General features: G+C 34.6%; 2 protein-coding genes across 4 annotated transcripts in view; both read left to right on the top strand.

The window, feature by feature from the left end:
* Positions 1-56: 56 nt before the first annotated feature.
* On the top strand, positions 57-5,287 carry LOC140673690 (androglobin). Its single transcript, XM_072906783.1, has 5 exons — positions 57-470; positions 540-757; positions 942-1,395; positions 1,634-3,519; positions 3,644-5,287. The coding sequence occupies exons 1-5, from the start codon at positions 410-412 to the stop codon at positions 4,229-4,231; spliced, it is 3,207 nt and encodes a 1,068-aa protein (XP_072762884.1). The 5' UTR covers positions 57-409; the 3' UTR covers positions 4,232-5,287.
* Positions 5,288-7,473: 2,186 nt separating this feature from the next.
* Positions 7,474-20,723, top strand: part of LOC140673688 (fibrillin-2) — a 30,421-nt gene continuing 17,171 nt past the window's right edge. The window contains exons 1-4 of one of the 3 annotated variants that reach the window (XM_072906780.1): positions 7,474-7,665; positions 10,304-10,580; positions 19,511-19,593; positions 20,453-20,557. In XM_072906780.1, coding sequence (XP_072762881.1) covers positions 10,441-10,580; positions 19,511-19,593; positions 20,453-20,557 — 328 coding nt within the window. In that variant the 5' untranslated portion in view covers positions 7,474-7,665; positions 10,304-10,440. Of the gene's footprint in view, positions 7,790-10,303; positions 10,581-19,510; positions 19,594-20,452; positions 20,558-20,723 lie in introns of all 3 variants that reach the window. The other 2 variants (XM_072906781.1, XM_072906782.1) reach the window with 2 other exon arrangements.

The raw sequence follows: 20,723 nt of genomic DNA, 5'->3' as shown, positions 1-20,723 counted from the left end.
GCGTACCTCCAATGATTTCGAGTTGTGGCCGATGCTTCTCGCCAAAGCATTGCTCAAGGTTGCTTCGTTGACCTGGACAGAATATCACGAGATTATCGATTTTCATCCAATCGCTTGTTTAACAGGTCTATATCCGTCATTTTATTCGCTGATGTCATTAAAAAGGGATAATGTTGAAATTACATACACTCTTTGAGTAAAGTGTATATTTTTAAATTCTTATTAATTTATAATGTGAGATTTGCTCTAAAATTTATTACTTGACAATCATTTCTTTTTATTAATTTTATCGACATTTGGAAAGATTCTAAACAAAAAAATAAGCTTTAAAATGTAATGACACACAGGCTGGATTTGCTTGACGCTAGACGTCACCCACTTGTCATTGCAAGACAAATGGGACTTCCTGATGAAATATTCTGAGCATTTCGAGTGGACGTCGCAAACTATTCGTGGTAACACGATTCCAGGTGTGTCAAACGTGCTCACGATTGTCGTTCCGATATTATAGAGTTCTATTTATCTATATTTCTGAATAGAAAGTTACACGAATAACGTTATGACCGACAAGACGAAGAGATCTGGAGAAACTTTGCGGTTAGTCGCCGAACCCGAGAAACCTCAACCGATCACGTTATTTCTTCTCCTGGCCGACACCCGAGAACTCGGGAACAAAGCGATACCTGGTCTATCACCTTGCTGGGATCACGTAATTCATGTCATCCAGTCACGCGACGTTCCTCTGGATCCCAAAGACGTAAAAGTTCAACTATCTTAAAAGTGTTAAAAATCACAAAAATCTAAAAATAATAATTTTCACGAAGAAAATATCTATTAAAAGAATATTAAGAGCATTAAGACATTTTTTTTTTTATTTTTTTCTGTCAAAAAAGTTTTTATCTGGATTATAATTGGCTTTGAAACTTAAATTGCTTCCCGAGGTAAAACCGCCATTAGCAAAGTGGAAACTACATCGGTGGCTAAAATGGGCCGTTTCGCAAAATGTAATCGATCCCACCGATTATTTCGTTCCGATTCGTTACTTGAGGGTGATCAGTCCTCTCGAGGAATGCGACGAGAGTGTTGTCTACATTTACGACGAAAGTGATGCCGTAGGAAACTCGAGCTTTTTAAACGAGATCAAGCAGTCTGATAAATCTGCGCGGAGAACGAGATCTCAGAAAGCATCAGATTCGTCTACCACGATGAAAGAAGAGGCAACGGAAGATGTCAGTCGATGGATTGACTTTAATATAATGGCACCACACATAACGGAAGTACATTTGTTTTATAAGCTCGAATATTTGCGATGCACGATTCAAGCGACGGGAAATATGTTGAAGACAACCCATTGGAATCGCAAAGCCGAGACTAAAATCGAGAAGGAAAAAATAGGTAGTTATTAGAAATTTTGTCTCGTGTCAAAATGTATAATTATAATAAATAGAATAGCTCTACCTTAGGTAGCATTTGTCTCTAAGCTGTCAAAAATATGATTCAAAGATGATTTAGCGTCTTTTAGATTTTTTAAAGACGTCTTTTGAAGACATTTTATGCTATCTAGGTAAAGTCTCAGAACTAACAAGATGAAATGCATAATTCTTTGTCTCTAACAATTTAGAATTATTTTCAGAATTTTACAATACGAGCGGAATTCTAAAGTCAACAAATAAATTATTGTATTTATTTTGTGACTCTCTGGAGAATAAATTTTTTCTGATTAATTTTTGGGCTGCGCCAAGAAAAGAAAAAGAGTCAAACCGAATGGATTATCTCATCTTAGAAAAATACAATTGGTTTTGCGGATCAAATCAATCAAATCAGACAATAATTATTTCTACGCTTGGCAATAAGTCAACTGTCATAGAACTGGAAGCTGGCAGGCAACTTTTACGAATTTACCACCGTTCGGAATCGGGTTTGGCGATCATTTCTTCCGATACGGATTTTTATCTTGGAAATCGAGCGACTGTGCAACAACAGATGACCGCAGAATCCGATAGAATCGAAAAGATATCGAGAATGATCAGCGATAGTCTCTGCGAAGCTTATCGATCATTTGGAACAAATAATTATTCAGTAATGTTGAAAAATTACTATCAAAGTTACATGCCCGACTCACAGCGTATTTTGATGAAAGAAGATAAAAATTTTACATCGCTGATACATCAGTTCTTTTTAGAAGAACAGGTCCGATTGATCAGGAAAATCGTCCCCGATAGCGATCTCGAAAACGTCCTTCGCTCTTTGAGAATATTTTTTCTGAATCCAGATATTAGACAGGAATACTACGATTTGACGAAAACTCGGACAACACTTCAAGATCCCGTAACACAAGAGACCATGAAAACATCAAGCTGTGTCTCTGATTACAATAAAGCGGCCACGATAATTCAATCCTTCTTCAAAATGGCACTTGTGAAAGGATACATACAGCTTCACAATCCCGATCACTCTCTGCATATGCAGGTTCGCAAGGAACTTTTGAAGATATCTGATTTATTCGATTTATCTATCGCAAGTCAGTTGCTGAGGAACGTCATCAACCGTCACGATAATTTGCACGAGCTTTATCCTTGTTCCAAGGATTTCACACATGTCTTGAATATTCAAGAATTCAAGAGTGTTCTCGAAAACATCGGGCACGAACAATGGTTCCCAATTGTCAGATTTGTCGTAAATACCAAGCCTACAGAGACTGTTTTCGCGACCTTGGAAGTGCTAATTGATCTTCCTCGCGTCGCATTGCGTGTCTTTGACAATCAAAACGGACACGAAATACCGCGTATCGTGAACCACGTGGCTCCAGCTCGCTATAAATATTTGCCGGACGGTTATACGGTGTTTGCTTATGGCTGGAACGAAAAACAACGTATCAGGGAGCTGGACTGGGCGATTCGCATAATCACCACGAAGGGAGAGCCTATACTCCATCAACCAGGTGAGCAACAGATCAAACCTCCCAAGCTCGCGGTCGATGAATTAGTCGGTATTTATGTTCCCAACATCAAGAATTGCATCTCGCGATGGATTCTGCGAGCGACTTCGGGAAGCATTGTCTCGATAAGATTGACAACCTCCTACAACTTGGCAAAAATTAGAATGAAAGTTACGGATGAAGGAAATAACATTTTGGCTGATGTGAGAGGTGGTTCCAAGATTTTATTACCTTTAATAATCTTAAAATACTTACGCAAGAGCAAAGATTCTAAAAGCAAAGAAAGAAACAAAGACTTTAATGAAGAATTTAAAAAATCAGTGGAAGAGAAGCAACACTATTATGTGGAGGCTTTCGTTCTCGACAACAGTTGGCCTCTTACAGATGCCGAGTGGGTGGTCGTGAATCAAGCAAAAACGATGAATGCAGAAGGCTTCAAAACGAAGACACAATCTGGGAAAATATCAAGATCAAATCCATCGACGACGAGAAAAGATTCGAAACAATTAAACAATAATCAAGTTCTAGAATCACCATACTGGATTCTTCAGGTTGTGACAGATGCTCGGGATGCTGTAGAGGTATGTACATAAAAATATCTGTTGTTTAAAAAGTCATTAATTTAATTACTAAAAAATTAATGTATTTTCAAACTTTATTTTTGTTTCAAATTTTCTTCTTGATATGTATCTGCACTCGTGTTAGATCTGTCAAGATAAGAAGAGAGAGCAAGAAATAACACTATTAAAAGAGTCTTGGTGGTCGAAGGATTCAGGTCGATTTAAACGGGGGAAGGAACTCCGAGATGCCTTCCTGAGTGCGCACGTCTTAAAATCTGAATCGCAAGCATCTTTAAATCATAATGAAAGACAATTGAAAATATTAGAGGACGAAGATGTAGAATTCTGCCTGTCACATGAGAGGACACATAGGACTTTGATACCACCAGGATTTCACCATCTGCCCGCTTTAAACCTGACGAAGTACGCGAAGGAAGACGAGATCGCGAGGCATCATTATACAAAAATGAAAACCAACTACGAGAAGTTGCAAAATCAATACGTCGTCGATGTCAAAGTCAATAGTGAAAGAAATTATTCTAGTTACCTGGAAAACTTGGCCGAGTTGATAAACAAACAACTGCAAAGATACGCAAAGTTTTTTAGGAAGAAGGAGGAAAATTTCTGGCAGAGGAGAACTCTGATAGACACCGTTTACGAAGCGAGGAAGATTTACATTGACAGTTTAAAATTCGAAAAAACGAAGGCTAAAGAAAAAGAGAAGAAGAATTGAAAAAAACTTTCTTTTGCCAAGCAGCAGAGATGTATATCAATAATTTATTTATCACGTTTTTGCGTATATTTTAATTCCATAATTAATCACCACGGCTAAAAATAAAGAGCTCCGAAGATAGATTGAACTATTAATCGTAATAAGCGTGCGGCTTTACGATGCTATTTCATAGCATCGTTACGATGTTCGCTAGCGAGAAGCGAGAGACGCGCTCGCTTCTCGCTTCTTGATGACTGTTCACGATCTACCTTTTAATGACGCTCCTCTAACCGCCCAAGAAAGAAGTAACGGCGATCCGCCTATTTTTCATCCGGGACCAGTCCACGCGGTCTAGCAGGATTATTATGAAACTGCATGAAGGGACATCCACATACGAGGGAGGCTGCTTCGAGATGCACAGCTGATGCAAGAAATTACAATAATACCGCAGCACTTCTCGCTAAAACTCCAACAAATCGTTCGTTTAACCAATGACAGAATTATTTTTGCAATTTTAATCAGACACTTAATTTTAGAGATTATTCCAATTTTCTTTCCACAGATCTTAATTTCAATATTTTTCTCTTAATTTTAATTTCCTCACACTTTTTTACGAGACCAGAGCCACGTCTCGATTCTAAAAGTCTTTTTTTAGAGTAAGTTCATTGCTTCTGAAACGGGAGTCCAGAAGTCGTCTATCGTATGCATTATACGGTGATTGAAGGTGCAGCTGCTGGCTCGAGATCGGCGGCAATCCAGCTAGTAATCACTGTCGATCATGTTTGTGTTGGGCGATCTCTCGTCTGTCGCGCTGCGAATTACAATCACGGCGTCTTATGCGAGTCGCGCGCGAGTATCGCGTATCCAGGTATTTAATCTCGGAATGCGTAGCTTTTAAGCCATTATTACATTTTGCCATTGCTTCAATTGTATTTTTAGATATATTAATCGATCTTTTTTCTTTTTTTTTTTTCGTAAAATTAAAAATTTATAATGTAACAATTTTTCTAGCAACAGGTATATAAAAATATTATCTTGTTATTAATAAATCTAATTAATAAAATATATCTTTGGAAACTTTTGTACTATGAAATTCTTAATTTACTGCAGATCGCGTTAAAGTATTGTAGGCGCAAAGCCTGTGCGTTTGCATTCATAAGGTTTTCGCGAAGCAATCTTTCATTGTGAAATAGTATCTATTCCGACATCTGACATGATGTCGAGCCGGAGTGAGTTCTCTACTTTGCATACGAAAGAAAGCGTTTGATTCCTCGGATAAGCCGAGAGAAGCGAGTAACCGCGTGCTTGACACGCCTCGCTTGCCGTCTGGAATTCGCATAAGAAAAGTCGAATTATAAAGCTCGGCGTACTTGACAATGAACAAAATGTAGCATTTAGAATTTTAAGTATGCGAAATTTCTATGACATCCTAGAAGAACACACAGATATTATCTTCGTTTAACAAAAATGTGGAATTATAAGAGTCCAATTATCACGTATAAAATACATTGATATCGAGGGTAGTTTTTTTTTTTTTTTTTTTTTAATCGAGAATAATAACCGAACCCACGTGGGTGCGACACGCCAGAGGAAGTTTCGCTGCTGATGAATACCTCGTGGACGCAGAACGCGGTGATTTTACCGTATTATCGGCCATCTCTCTCGAGACTCGCGCGAGTCGCATTCAGCATACCGAGTCGTGCTCGAATATGCTTTATATGCGTTCCCATTAGCCATGTGTATATATCTCGATTCTCTCTCTCTCTCTCTCTCTCTCTCTCTCTCTCTCTCTCTCTCTCTTTTCTTTCCTGTTATACAATATATATGCACACTATTGCGTCGCTGTTCACTATTCCCACCCGCACATCATTAGAATCTACCCGCGGATTCCGAAGAATTATGTTAAATTTCGCCATCGATAATTACGTAATACTTATCGACGTAATATATGAAATTTAAATAAAAAAGTCATTTAAAAAATACTTTTTAAGATTAGAAATTCTAAATTATATTCTCTGTTAAATATTACTTTTTTTTTTTCTATAATTTCTAAGCAATTATTAACAGTAAAATATCCGCATGTGTGCGTGTAAGTATAATAAATTATAAGTGCGTTACGTTTGTTTCACATAAGCAATCTCCGGAAGCGTCAGCTTATTTCTAAATTTGGTACAGACCCCAAAGGCCAATGTCATTCAGATTTCTCAATCGAAGCTGTAACCTCATTTGATAACGTCCGAATGAAACGCGACAGTGTGAGAGAACGTTAGTCCAACATTATACTTAGTTCCGGAATTTAAAAAAATGGTAGCAATTTATCTAACATTAGCTAGGGAAGCTTATAAAAATGTGTTAGATCGAACGCGTAGATCGAATATCATAGCTTTGCAAATCGAGAGACCGTTCCTTTATTACATAATTATCATAACTCTTGGATAAATAACTGGGTGCTCGCAATAATATGGATTATATAAGATGTAATGATTCTACATATAAGATTGTAATAACATTTTTATTAACCCGAGAACTATAATTATCAAAGATCATCAAATCGACTATTTAAACAAATATAAACGAAGTAATTAATTTGTTTAAAATTGTATATATATATCGTTATATTTTTTCCGCGAAATGAAAAATTAAACTTTCAAACTAATCTGCTAGTTGTAATTATTTCAATTTTTATATTCATCAGAAAGAAATTTTTATTTTTTTCAAGAGTTTGATCGTTTCGACATGGAAATATATTAAAACCAGTTTGAGGAAGAAGCAACGAAATTTTTGTGAGAAAAAGACAATTTATTTCTCCGACTTCTGCGCTAACTCTAAATGAATCTCAACTCGTCGAGCTGATCGTCGAAATAAATTAGTACCGATTAATAAACTGACACGAGCAAAAGAAGCTTACCCTCCCGACTTCCGCCAATTTCACGCAAATCGCATTCTCGACTGATGATCGATCGAGCATCGGAGCGCATCCTTTCGGAACGTGTACACACGCGTGCGTGTACGTGTCTTCACACACGCGTGGTGTTAACAGCCGAGTAGAAGGGGTGGGCCCGTCGTCATCGTCATCGTCTTAAGCTAAAGAGGGGGAGAAGGAGATCGACATCGACGATGTGTGGATCAGAGGAGGAGAGGAGAGACTGATACAGAGACAGAGAGCAGGAGATAAGGATGGTTGAAGATGCTGAGGAAAGAGAGAGAGAGAGAGAGAGAGCCCTCCCAGATGAGCCCTCTCCGTGACTCTGTAATCTGTAGCTCCAGTCTCGCGTCGAGTCCCGTCGAGGCGCATCATCCGTCTCCCGTGGGATCGATTTCGAGCGGGCCCAAAAAGATCGATCTCGGCCCGCCGGGAATCCGCCGGAAACCGGAAGGTGATCGCGGAGATCCTCAAATCCTTTTATGTTATTTTTCCGTTGGTGACGTGGGATTTTCACGAGTACTCAAAACCTGTACGTTTGGTGTTTGCTGTTTTTTGAATATTCAATTCGAGCACTTCTGCATAATAAAATCACAACGCTTTGTGAAGAGAGATTTAGAAATATTCATATTTTTCTTAAAGGTCTTTTATTAATTGTAAATTTATTCTTCTCTATAGATATACGCGAAACTGTTTATCAACTGTTTATCATTGCAAAATTTTAATTAGACATTATCTATTAAGCATACGTATGTGCCATAAATTTTTTAATGTATTTCATTAACATACGTCATTTTTTTTACAATGTCTGATTCAAATGAGCAGTGTTCTTGTTTCTCATTATTTTGCTTGAAAACTTTAATATTTTAAAATACAGATTCTCTACGGCTTTAAAGAAAAGTTTGAAAAAGTTTAAAATTAAAAAAAAAATCCTTTTTTCTAACTTTTGTACGATTAGATGTAGGAAGAGATGCGACTTTTAGATGATTGATTATTCGCGATACGAATCGAGAACTTTTCAATCAACTTGTAGATCTAAATTGGACGCGAAAAGTGATGACCTAAGCGAGCAATTTTTTAAGAGCGATCTTTAATTGCGGTTTATTTACGCGTGATCATCAAATCATATAGAACACGAGATTAATCGCGTGATTAATTTTGCGCAATCGTCGTCAACTCACGCGATGTCTCAAATGTGTTAACGTGAATATTTGCGAATAACCAGAGTTAGACTGCCAATAGTTTAAATATGTATGTCCGAAAAGGGTTTGAGATTTTTTTTAACTCTTCAGGAGAATTTTGTTTTCCTGAAAGCAGATTTTGTGCTTCCACGAAAATTTTTTTTTCGCCGACAATGAATCAAAACGAAAATATCTGGGAAAAGCTTTTCTTTTTTTTTAATTTTTTGCGAAAATTTTGTTTTTGCTAAATCAAACAAAATTTGCATTTCTTTAAGAAAAGGAATATTTTAGAAAAAGAAAACGTAAAACAAGGAATAAATTTGCGTAAGAAAATGAATAAGAAAAAATGTTTTCATTCATAGTCAAATAAAACTTTTTAAGATAAGAAAACGTTCGTTTTTCTTTGTCATGAAAAGCTGTTAATGGAGCCGATAATGTCGTGGTATGGAGTTTACGAGCTCATTCGTTACGACGGTGTATCTCAAAGCTGAAATGTTATGGTGTCGAAAGCTTTCATATTTGTTCCGCTTGTAATAAATGTGCGAATACAAAAAAAAAAACTCTTCCTGCAAAAGTCGTGCAAATTTAATTGAAACTTTACGACCTTTCATTATTTAACTGTTTTATTTAGATAATAAATTTTATTCTATTTAAACAAACAAGCATAACAACCTTTGCATAAATATGTGTATTACAAAGCTTAAGGATCGAAGTTTCTTTTTTGTTTCTAAAAAGAAAAGTCGAATTTAAAATCGATTTAAAATAATCATTTTACATTGAAAAAAGACTTTCTTTTGCCATTTTGTGGCAAAGAAATTTTTGTCTCCAAATGAGATTCCCTTTTGAAAAGAATGAAAAGGAAAACTTGACTTCTGTCAGACTGGTTTTAAAAGAACGAAAGTCTAGACAAAATAAACGGAAACAATCTATAAACCTTTGTAAACATTTAATAGAATACAATAGATTTAGGTAGCTATACTAAACTAATTATTATTCATTGTAAAATATAACTGCACAGTATGTTTATTTTCTTAAACACGCATTCACAAACAGCAAGGGATCGGATAGCGGATCCTACAATTTCACACCGTAGATTTTAATAGATGTCTATACAGACTGCGCCTTCGGTTCAACAGACACCATAAAATTAAACAGAGAGCATGCTTTGAGTCCCCGTTGATGTGACAAAGATAACTTTATCTGACATTTAAAAAAGAAAAATAGAATGATAACCCTAAAGCATCTTTCTTTCTATTTTTTTGACAATTGAAGATATAATGAACGCGCCGTCTATATATTATACGTTTATGGGTTTTAAAGGTACACCATTCGAATTTTCAGAAGAGATTTTAAATTTTTAGACCTGAACAGAAAAATGATCTGATGATTAAGATAGATTGTCTGAAATGTGTTACGCAACATTAATTTTCTAACAGACACACCGCACTGGTCTGTCCAGGTTTGAAAATTCAGGCAAAATATATATGAATGCTTAGGCAATTTCTTACAGCGTTTATATATTTAATTCGAAATATATTATGAAATTAAATAATAATCTTTAAATATATCGCGAGTGAATTCTTCACACACAAGGATTGAATTTAAAAATTACTTTAAATATATATGTAAATGCATTTCAATACAGAGCTAAATTATTTGCAGCAGTAGTGCAAAATTAATCGTAAACTGTCGCTTCTCACGCGCCGAAACACCAGTTATGGTGGATATTTATATCAGGAGATAGAGTTGCTTCTATCTCGTCGTACTAATTTGGCGTTTCCGCAAAGGCATCGCAGTCGCGCGCAAATTATCGCATATTGTATTTCTCAACGAGAAATTTACACGGTAAAATAGGACAAAACAAGGACGATAAAGAAAGAAAGAATGCAAAATTCTTGAATGATTAAAAAAAAAAAACCTACTATTTGCGTAAGCAGAGTATTTGCACAGCAGCATATTGTAAGGAGGCTGTAAATCATCATTTTATAGACGGTGGAATGATCGCGACGACTTGGAAAAATCCCTCGAGATCGATCAAGGATCATGCGCGTTAGATGCGCGAGTTGAGAGGATATTAAGTCGAAGAAGATAATCAGAAATAGGAAACTGCAAATTCCTCGCGCAGGATGTCCGCGTTATTTCTGTTAATAGCCTGGATCGTCCTGGCGTGTCGATTCATCCAGGACGGAGTAGCGACAGGTCAACGTTACACCCCGAGCCCTTCCCAGGACCTGGACAACACTCTGCAATCAGTGCCACCCGTCGGGTAAGTGTTTATTACAATATATTCGCGATGCAAACGATTCGCGTGAAACACTAACAGCCAATCTTCCGACCGACATGATCACAAAGTTGATATACCGTCCCGCAGAGAAACCTGACCTTAAATTTTCTTTATCCACGCAAAAAATCTGATGATTGACGTTCCAAAACACCAGGAAGTATATATAAAAATTATCGATATCGGAATATGTTAGTTTTACGTAATAAAAAGTCACATAAATATATATATATATATATACACGCACGTGTAAAGAAATGAAACGTCATCCGTCTTGATGTCCTTGGAGAGCCACAGTCGGTCACTTAAAAAGGTTAAATCGTCTGATGAAAAACGCGAGATTCTCGTAATAGGCCGGCATCTCGCTAGCAACGCGGATCTTCTCAAGAATCCGATGATCCCGGTCGCGCGTCCTCGGTGGAGTTAAACGGCGCGATAACACCTAATTGGGTTATCGGAGTGTTACGTTATACGCCGACGGCGAGGCGAGGCGAGGCGAGGCGAGGCGCGTTCAATTCTCTATCCAAGTAGCGTCTATTTTTCGCAATAAGAGTCAAGTTTCGCCGATAAAGTGCCGCGCGCGCGGCTCCGTTAAATGTTTTCGCGGTCGCGCAAATGGGATAATAAACGGGATTAGCTGCACACGTTCGTCCATTGTGACCAATTGGCCACGGTATGCGTGCGAATAGCGGAAATATTTCTCCAAGTGTACGCGCTAATTTATCTAGCCGATCTGTGTATTAATCTTCGCTTCTGGAGAAGCCCCGAGAAACGAGTTCCATTTAAGAGAGGGTCAGGCTCTATTCAAATACAAATAACGCCTGACCTAGTAAGAAATGATTTCAAGAGACGAGAAAATTGCGAACTTGCACATAATTATGCGAAATATGTTACAGTTGCAATCCGACGTGGGAATATATCAGTCGATCTAGTTTCATGAAATAATCTCTCTCTCTTTCATGGTTTCGACATTAATTTCCATCACTAATCTCATCGTTATAATATACTCTAAATGAATGCTAATCGTTTTATTAAGCCTCGGATATAAACTAATTCGTGCATCAAATGCGTTATATAATACCAGAAAATTATTTTGTCCAATTACATTCCTTGCATTATTTAATTATCACTTCTTTTTGCTCCTGTACAAGTAATATAATTGAAATATCTTTTCATCGTAATATAGAACAATTTTTCGAAATCGTAATCGCTAGTGACTCGGAATATGAATAAGTTTGTTTCCATATTTCTTTACGCACGTTCTGTGAACAAGAAATGAACATGAAATGACAAAGTTCAACGATTGCAGGGCAACCGTTATCTGTTATCTGTAATCTATTCGTTGATTACGTGCTTTAAAATCCTTTGTACGTTCAGTTTTACATCTTTATCTTTACCTTCTACCGATGCCAAAGTTTAACGATCCCATGTTTTGAGCAGGTCATTCGAATTTTACGATTAAAGTGTGACGTCAAATATACATTAAACGCAGATTCCATCGAAAATTATATTCAATTGATATTATGGTATTAATGGCATTCCTTTAAGCCTCGCCTGTTAAGTAACGCTACGAAAACAATGCTTTTAATTGCTTCTGACAGGACGCTCGTTAATACATCTTCATTAACGATGAGCTCGCTTAACCCTTCCGGTCGCGTATCGTCTTCTTTGTCGGTACATTTAGCCGCGTTTAAATCGTAAAGATAAATTGGACATCTTTTTTTTGTCAATACTCTAATGGCTTTTCTACTCAAACGATGATATATTAAATAATTTATAAATATAATTATATATTTATAAATAAATTTATATATTAATAAATAATTATATATATTCATAAATAAATATAAATAAAATATTCATAAATAATTTATAATTTATAAATTGAAATTTATGTAACATATGCGTAGTTTGTAGGTTGCCATTTTTAAATAACTAGTACAATTGAAGATATTTATTAAGAAGAAATTTGTATGCTGATTAATAGAAATAATTTTTAATTGAAAATATGTATTTGCATCTCTCTTGCATGTCCGATGACTAAAATTGCAGGATACATCGGGCGTAAGCTTTTTCGCGTTCCGCGAACGCTTCCTTCTCTTCCGCGCGAGTTGCAGCTGCGTTATCTGGCCGGCGTTTGATAAACGCGCGTCTCCACGTTAATAATTAATTAACGCGGACGAGCGGGCGCGATAAGCGCAACCCCGGAATACGAGACGCGCGTTCCGCGCCGCGGCTCTTTATCGTGACACGCACCGTTGTGGACGGACCGACCCGTCATCGTCATCCGGCGCATCTCCACTCGAGCGGTCGTATTGCACCGGCGATTCGTTGTTTCGCTGAATGATGAATGACGCCCTGCGGCGAGGCGCGGCGTGCCATTTCGATCGTCATTGATAACTCGGGGGGGAACCGAGCGCGAGAGAATGATCGATTGACGTTGGTTCGCGAAAGAAGGCTCTTCCAGGATATGAATGCGGTAGCATGGTAATCGAGACGCCATATATATATTCCCGGATATAATAGAATAAACGCTGATTTTTAGTTTCAAAATGTAAATCTTGAAATGAGATTATATTGCGTTAAACAAAGAAAATTTGTTTGAATGAAGACACTTTATATAGTTCAACCAAGAAAAATATATTCTTGCTCTTTAAGAATAATTTTCTTGAATGAAGGAGAAAAAAATGTTTGATAGAAAATAATACATGATCAAATCGAATATTATAATTTTCTTAGGTTTAAAATAATTATTTTATTCTTCAAATGACAATTATAGTATTGAAATAAGATTATAATATTATTGAAATTTAAGATTTTTAAATTTTATTTTTAAATATAATAGAATAAACGCTGTCACACCGAAAGGATTTTATTCTCGAAATGTACTTTATATACCTTCTTAATAAAGATTCTTAATCGATATAATAAATAAGAATACTTTCTTTTTTATGTATGTAATATTTTTTTAAATATCTTTTTTATAAATTAAGTAAAAACTGTATTTATAACTTGTCAAAATTTTTATAAATAGCAAAAATCCATTTGTAAAATTATTTTTTTTTATCATTGAGATTAATATAATCCCAAATATTAAATAATATAGTGATAAAATAATATTCCATTTATATGTTCTTACATGTTAAGAATATTTAAAATTATTCTATTTTTTAGAGGATTTTTCTTTTAAACTAAAAGAATCCTTTTAGCGCTTATTTTACACAGAAAAAAAAGAATATTCTTTTTTATTTTGACAATATCTTTAGTGTGAATCTTGAAATGAGATTATATTGCGTTAAACAAAGAAAATTTGTTTGAATGAAGACACTTTATATAGTTCAACCAAGAAAAATATATTCTTGCTCTTTAAGAATAATTTTCTTGAATGAAGGAGAAAAAAATGTTTGATAGAAAATAATACATGATCAAATCGAATATTATAATTTTCTTAGGTTTAAAATAATTATTTTATTCTTCAAATGACAATTATAGTATTGAAATAAGATTATAATATTGTTGAAATTTAAGATTTTTAAATTCTTCTAAGAAAATTATAAATTGTTGCGTATATATGAAACAATGAACTCGTTTATAAGAGTATATAAGTTTTGACACTTACTTTTTTTCTGTGTAGAGAAAGATATATTATAAAGATGAAATATTCTTAAGACGATAACATTTACTGGTCTGAATCTAGAGCTTCTGTTTATATTTCTGTTTATATTCTTTTCACTTTCACAACAATTCTTTTTTACATACATGTGTCCGGAGTATAATTTTATTTAAAACGTGATGCAATGTGTACAAATTCATAAATTTCTAAAAAAATTTAACTTTTTATACTGTTTATTTGAAAGGCAAGATTGGCCCTCATTTTAGTTATCTTGTTTAATATAGGACAAGGTAAAAAGTAGGATGTAAGGTCGATTTTAAGTTTAACAGGACTGTTTAAAATTACTCACGGTTAATTTCACAGATAATTTAAACTGACTTTAAGTCGCAATTATTACAGCAGGAAGTGAAGGAGCTCTCGATGTAGAAGTAGTTGGAGTCGTTATCGCAACTTTTAACGCAACTCCATGACGAGGTGTTTGTGATGCTTTATCAATTACCTGACACTCGTTTCTCAAAAGTTTACATTTGTGTTTCTAAGGCTTACATTTGCTTTTTGTCATGATAATCCTAAATTGCTGCTATTTGATCTTGTCCCTAATCGCGACGAGAAAGCGACCGCCTTTTGATCGTTCTAATTTTAATGACTCGCAATTCACGCGGCCTTTTCAAAGCCATTACAGCACGCTTTTAATTGAACTCTTACAAGCGACAGTTAACCGATTAAATGGGTTAATCCGCATTGGATCTACGTAAAATATCTAGATATTAGTCATTTAGTAAAGCGTTCCATTAATACGCTCGATAATTCTTCAACGTGTCAATGAATGATAATTAATTATTTTTTTCTAATAATAAAAAAAATATGTTATAAAAGGCCATAAAAAAGTTAATTTCAAATAAATATTCAGCAGCGCTGAAAATTCCATATATGGATAAAATTTTTTTATGTGCGTAAGCCTTTAAGGAGATCTTTTTCCTGACTGAAACCATGTTGAATACAATCAATGATAAAATTTTTTATCAAAAAGAGCGGCTTTTCAAAGGAAAGAATAAAGATTTGAAAGATTAAAAACAAAATACAGCCGACATAAAGCCATAGGTGGTCGCAAGTCGGAAGATTAAAAAGAAAAAAAAAGATTTAGACAAAAGGTGCAATCAGGATTTGGACAATATTACACCGAAAAAATTTTATTCTCGAAATGTACGTACTTTATAAACCTTCTTAATATTAATAATTAAAATATTATCTTTTTAAATATGATATTTTTTAAAATACCTTTTATTTATAAATTAAGTAAAAATTATACATTTAACTTGTCAAAGTTAATTTTAATAAATAGTAAATCTCCATTTTTTTAAATTATTTTTTATCATCATTGAGATTCATAATCCCAAATATTAAATAATATAATGGTAAGAAAATATTCCATTCAATATGAATATTTTTACATGTTAAGAATATTCGAAACTATTCTACTCTTCTTTAGAGAATCTTTTTCTTAAACTAAAAGGATCCTTTTGAGGCGTTTATTTTAGAGAAAGATATTACAAAGATAAGTGAAATATTTTTAAGATGAGAATATAATTTTTTCGGTGTATAAATGCGTGGAAAGAAATGTGAAAGATACGACTTAACACCCGCCAGTTATGGAAATCCGCGCAAAGATCCTAAAATGAAGATATCGGGACCGACGAACGGGTCACACATTGATTTCAGGGCTCGTTAAGCTATCATTACAGTCGGGTGTTAAAATTACACCCTGCCGAAATGCCACGTGTTGATCGGACCGCGATACAAGTTTGACGATGGGACTAATCTCCGGATCTTCATCTACATGTAGATTACATTAAACCTCTTGACCGCAAGACGATCTCGCGTTATTTTTTTCTCGTTTACACAATTATTGTTATTAATGCTCGAATGTCGCTGTAATTTTCCAATTATCGAGACCAGTTGTCGTCAATTTTAAATCCTCCGTCGAAATGACAGCTGACGTTTTAGCGGGATTTTATAGCATAGCTATAAGGAAACATGATAATAAAGTATTATCGTACGGAATAACTCACAGAGGAGAGAAATTTATTCTTAATCTTCCTTCTTGCAACGTGTAATTTAACATTCTCTGTTTTTTTTTTATACTGTTTTAGAATATATATATAAAACTTTGAAAAAATTCTCATATACTTGTAAAAACAACAATAAGTTTTTACCATCATAGAAATTGGATTGTTTTTTATTTATTTTTTATATAAATTTAAATCAGAGTACAAAAATGTACGTTTCTCAAAATCGACGAAGTTTTAAAAGAAAGGAAGAATTAAACAAGTTTCGAGAACTGTTACATGCGACACACGTGAAAACATAATTAATTGTTCTCTTATAATATTTAATTCGGCACAATTAAGTTAAAGGTGTGTTCGCTTCAAGAGATAACTAATTTTAATTTTAAGGCCCTAGCACATAAAAAAACTTAAGCAGTAAGACTTAAAAAGTAAGAAAAGCGACCAGTCATAGTTGGGAATGTGAGCAGCTATTTTGAACCTAAGCAGCGCTGAAAATTTCATATGGATAAAATTCTTATGTCTTAAACCTTACTGCTTTTTTATGTGCTTTAAGAAGAACTTCTTTTGAAAGATTGAATAATTAATCAATGTTTTGTCAGAAAGAGAGCTTTTTGAAGGAAAGAATAAAGATTTTTAAAGGTTAAAAACAAAACAAATGAAAATACCTAAAAAATACTAAAAAAAGATTTAGACAAAAAATAAGTCAGGATTTATGAAGAGCATAGGTACCAGGGTACAAGTTTGTCTCTTCAATAGTACCCAAGGCAAGCCCATGACATTTTGACGTCAAAATATGGTAAGTTGGAACCAAATATGACGTGATGCAATGACGTAAAAATGACTGAAAAATGACGGACTAATGTCACAGACCGATGACGACATTTCAAGATGTTAAAAAGACGTGACTTCATGACCATTTTAGATCTATTAGTGACGTTTTAATGACATATTTGATCATGAATCTTTTCCTCTAGCGTGAACTCGTGAAAAGTGAAAAATTCATTCACAAATATTGAATTCGTTAATGAAACTTTTCACTTTTCACGAGTTCACGCTAGAGGAAAAGATTCATGATCAAATGTTATGATCAAGTCTCAGATTATAAAGGAAATTCATGTTAGGGCCCTGAGGTATAGAAAATTGTGAATATCAAAATTATACATAAAATTGTTTGAATAATTTAAGATATTATAAAAAATTATGAGTTTTTTAGTTAAAAAATAGTAATACTTAGGCGATTTATAATAATGACTTAAGAATCACAATATTATGACGTTTTTTTACAACATCATTAAGACGTCACAAAAAAGACGTTTTAAATTAGACATTATTTGGTCACGTGACGTCATTAAACCAGAAATGACCAGTTTTCGACGTCAAATGACATGTGCTTGCTACTTGGGTATAAGCTCTACCTATGCGTACTATTGTTATGTTATTGAAGAGACAAACTTGTTGAAAGGTCAAAAATATATATTATATAGTATAGGATACTCGTTCAAGTAAATGGTCAAATTTGAAACATGAATTTAGGATCTCAAAACAAAAAAAAAAAAAATTTCTTCTGGAAGTGACCGCAAAAGTTCGTTCAAGAGATATTGAGTCCTTAGGTTGAGACAAATCCTCAAAAAGAGTGAAATAGTCTCGAATATTTTATTAATTTAAAAAATATATATTGAATGGAATAAATTTCTTATCATTATATTATTTAATATTTGTGATTATTAATCTCAATGATAACAAAAAACAAAGGAAATTTACTATTTATTAAAATTTTGACAAATTATAAAAACAGTTTTTACTTAATTTATAAATAAAGTATTTTAAAAAAATATCACGTAAAAACGGAAATATTCCTATTTATTAAGAATATCTATTAAGAAGGCTTATAAAGAATATATTTCGAGAGTACAATTTTTTCGGGATAAAATATGAGTAGTGCGGCACGTAAAAGAAAGATAGCTGAATTTTTTCTAACAACCAATTTCGTTTAAATAGTACGCTTGTTTCTCAAACTACACGATGATTTAGCGACGTAATCGCGTGTAAACACTCGCATCTCGAGCAGTTAGTGGGCCACTGTGTTTGTGAGCAGCAAGATTGCTTCATCGCACACGCTCTGTACGCTTTAATATCATCTTGCAAACATCCGCCTTACCGTGTGTGATGCGGTGATGATACGCACCGGGAGCGTAAGGTCAGAAATTAAACGAGCAGGAAGAATGATGCACGAAAGATGTCGGACACGCGAGAACAACAATTAATCTCTTCCTTCGCGAAACCAGCTATCGCGTTATCTCATCAGCCCTGCCGAAGGGCGGTAGAATGCAAGAGAATCTCTCCGGGAATCTTGGAAATTATATGAAATCTTGGAATCCAAAAGTTTTTCACATCTGCGAGATGTATTTTGGCTCCTCTCGCGAAAAATCTCACTGAAATCCGAGAATCTTTTTTTTTTTTTTTTTTTTCTTTCACGGGTTACAGAACTTACAGATGTTTTAGGGTTCAAAAGTGTTCTCGCGGACAACCCTGCGGACCGTGTTAGATAACAATCGCGCGTTATCTCTCTTCCTCCAACGCGATAAAGAATGGCGGGACGTGAGAAAGCCGCGGCGATGCCGCTGGCGTTTGCGCGATTACGGCGTCGAGAGGCCTAAGTGGCGGCATTCTATAGCAGCTGACGTTAATTACGAGGCGCCAGACGTGAATGGCCGCCTTGTTCCGAGGTGGTACTCCGGCCTCTTTCTCTCTTCCCAATCTTCCTTCTTTTTTTTTTTTTTTTTTTTTTCTTTCTTTCGCTCCTCTCTTCTTGCGCGTGCCACGATGTGCCGCGGAAATGCCGCGTTTCCGCCTGCGGCCTCTTCAAACTGGCGCCACAGGAACTTATGACTAATCATAATCTGGAGTGTAACTTTGGAAGCTGATTTGAAGAAACTCTGTTTAAAGTATTCGATTTATGAATTTCTTCAAAGAAAATGTAAAGAGTAGGCAGGCTTGTCCTCTACAACAAATCCATTTAATTGCAGGTGCATTTTTGATGTTGTAGATTATTTTTATTTTTTTTTTTTTTATTTAAATATAAATCATATTTTTTCTTTTAATCTTGCACCCTAATTTAATTTTTTAATTAATTAAAAAAATATATATCCTTTAGATATATTTTTACATATATTATGTATATATTTTTTATGCAACCGTGTGATTCCAAAAAAACTAACAAACATTTAAAAATCTAGGCCAAACGTATGCAGATCGAGATATAAAAACTACTGTTGTCCAGGATGGACAAAGAAACCGGAAACGGGCCTGTGCGTTATTCGTAAGTAAAAGTACAAATTACTCATTGTTTTTTTGTTAAGTTTCATGTAATATTATATAATTAATTTTTCTCGATTTATGAAAACTGCAACACAAGATAAAAGAAGGCAGAAGCAAAACTTATTATAAATTAAATTTAAGCTTTTGTAAAAGCAGAGTAACAATTACTTTGTTCTCTTCAAATTTCACATTGAATTAAACTGTATCATAATCAAATTATTACTGCAACTAATAGAGTTTAAAATATAAAGCAATATTAATTATATAGATTAAACCGGGTAATAAAATGAAGGGTACGCCAACCGAGGATCGAGGATAATAATTTACATCCTTACGATATTCTGACATGACTCGACCTCGCGTGAGGTATTCGCAGAATAGAAAGCGGTTATTAATATTGCGAGAGGAACCGCCTATCATTATATCGGTATTGCCCGCCGTCGATGATAATGATCGATGCAATTACGTAACGGACAAATAGGCATTTATGCGACACGAACGGCCGCCTCGAATGAAACTGGTTTAATGACCTGTTATGCGCTTCCTGCTGATCGCATTGTCTGGTAACGCGGTTGCGATCGAGATCGGCATTCCGTCAATTTCCGGGTGTCTAATAGCGTTATTAATTGTTAATTAATTTATGTAATTAATCTTATGAATTATATTGTTCGGCGATATTATCAAATTGAAATAAAAAAAGATTGTAAAGTTTTTTTATTACCAAAATAAAAAGTAAAGCATTATGAATATATTCTATAGCGAGAATTAATGCAATAACTATTTTATTAAAAATTGTTGAATTTAATGTACTCTTAAACACACATTTTAAATCTCCTTAATATATTGTTCATATTTTTTAGCGATCTGCGTAAGACGCTGCGGCTCTATAGGAAGATGTATACAACCCAATATTTGTTTGTGCGAAGGTGGCGTCGTCGCATCTTCCTGCAACGGACAAAGCAAAGGTGAGATATAACAACGAATGATTTTAATCCATTTCATAAAACTGACAATAATTATTAATAAACATCTTCAGCGCGATGTAATAATATAATATACAGGGTATTTCAGATTACCGTGCCAGCGGTTTTTCTCAAAAATGAAACGTTACAGAAAGTTACGGGAAACAAT

This window comes from Anoplolepis gracilipes, chromosome 15 (genome assembly GCF_047496725.1).
Source record: "Anoplolepis gracilipes chromosome 15, ASM4749672v1, whole genome shotgun sequence".
NCBI lineage: Eukaryota > Metazoa > Arthropoda > Insecta > Hymenoptera > Formicidae > Anoplolepis > Anoplolepis gracilipes.
Note: the sequence above shows the minus strand (reverse complement) of the source record. Positions and strands in the feature narration are given on the sequence as shown.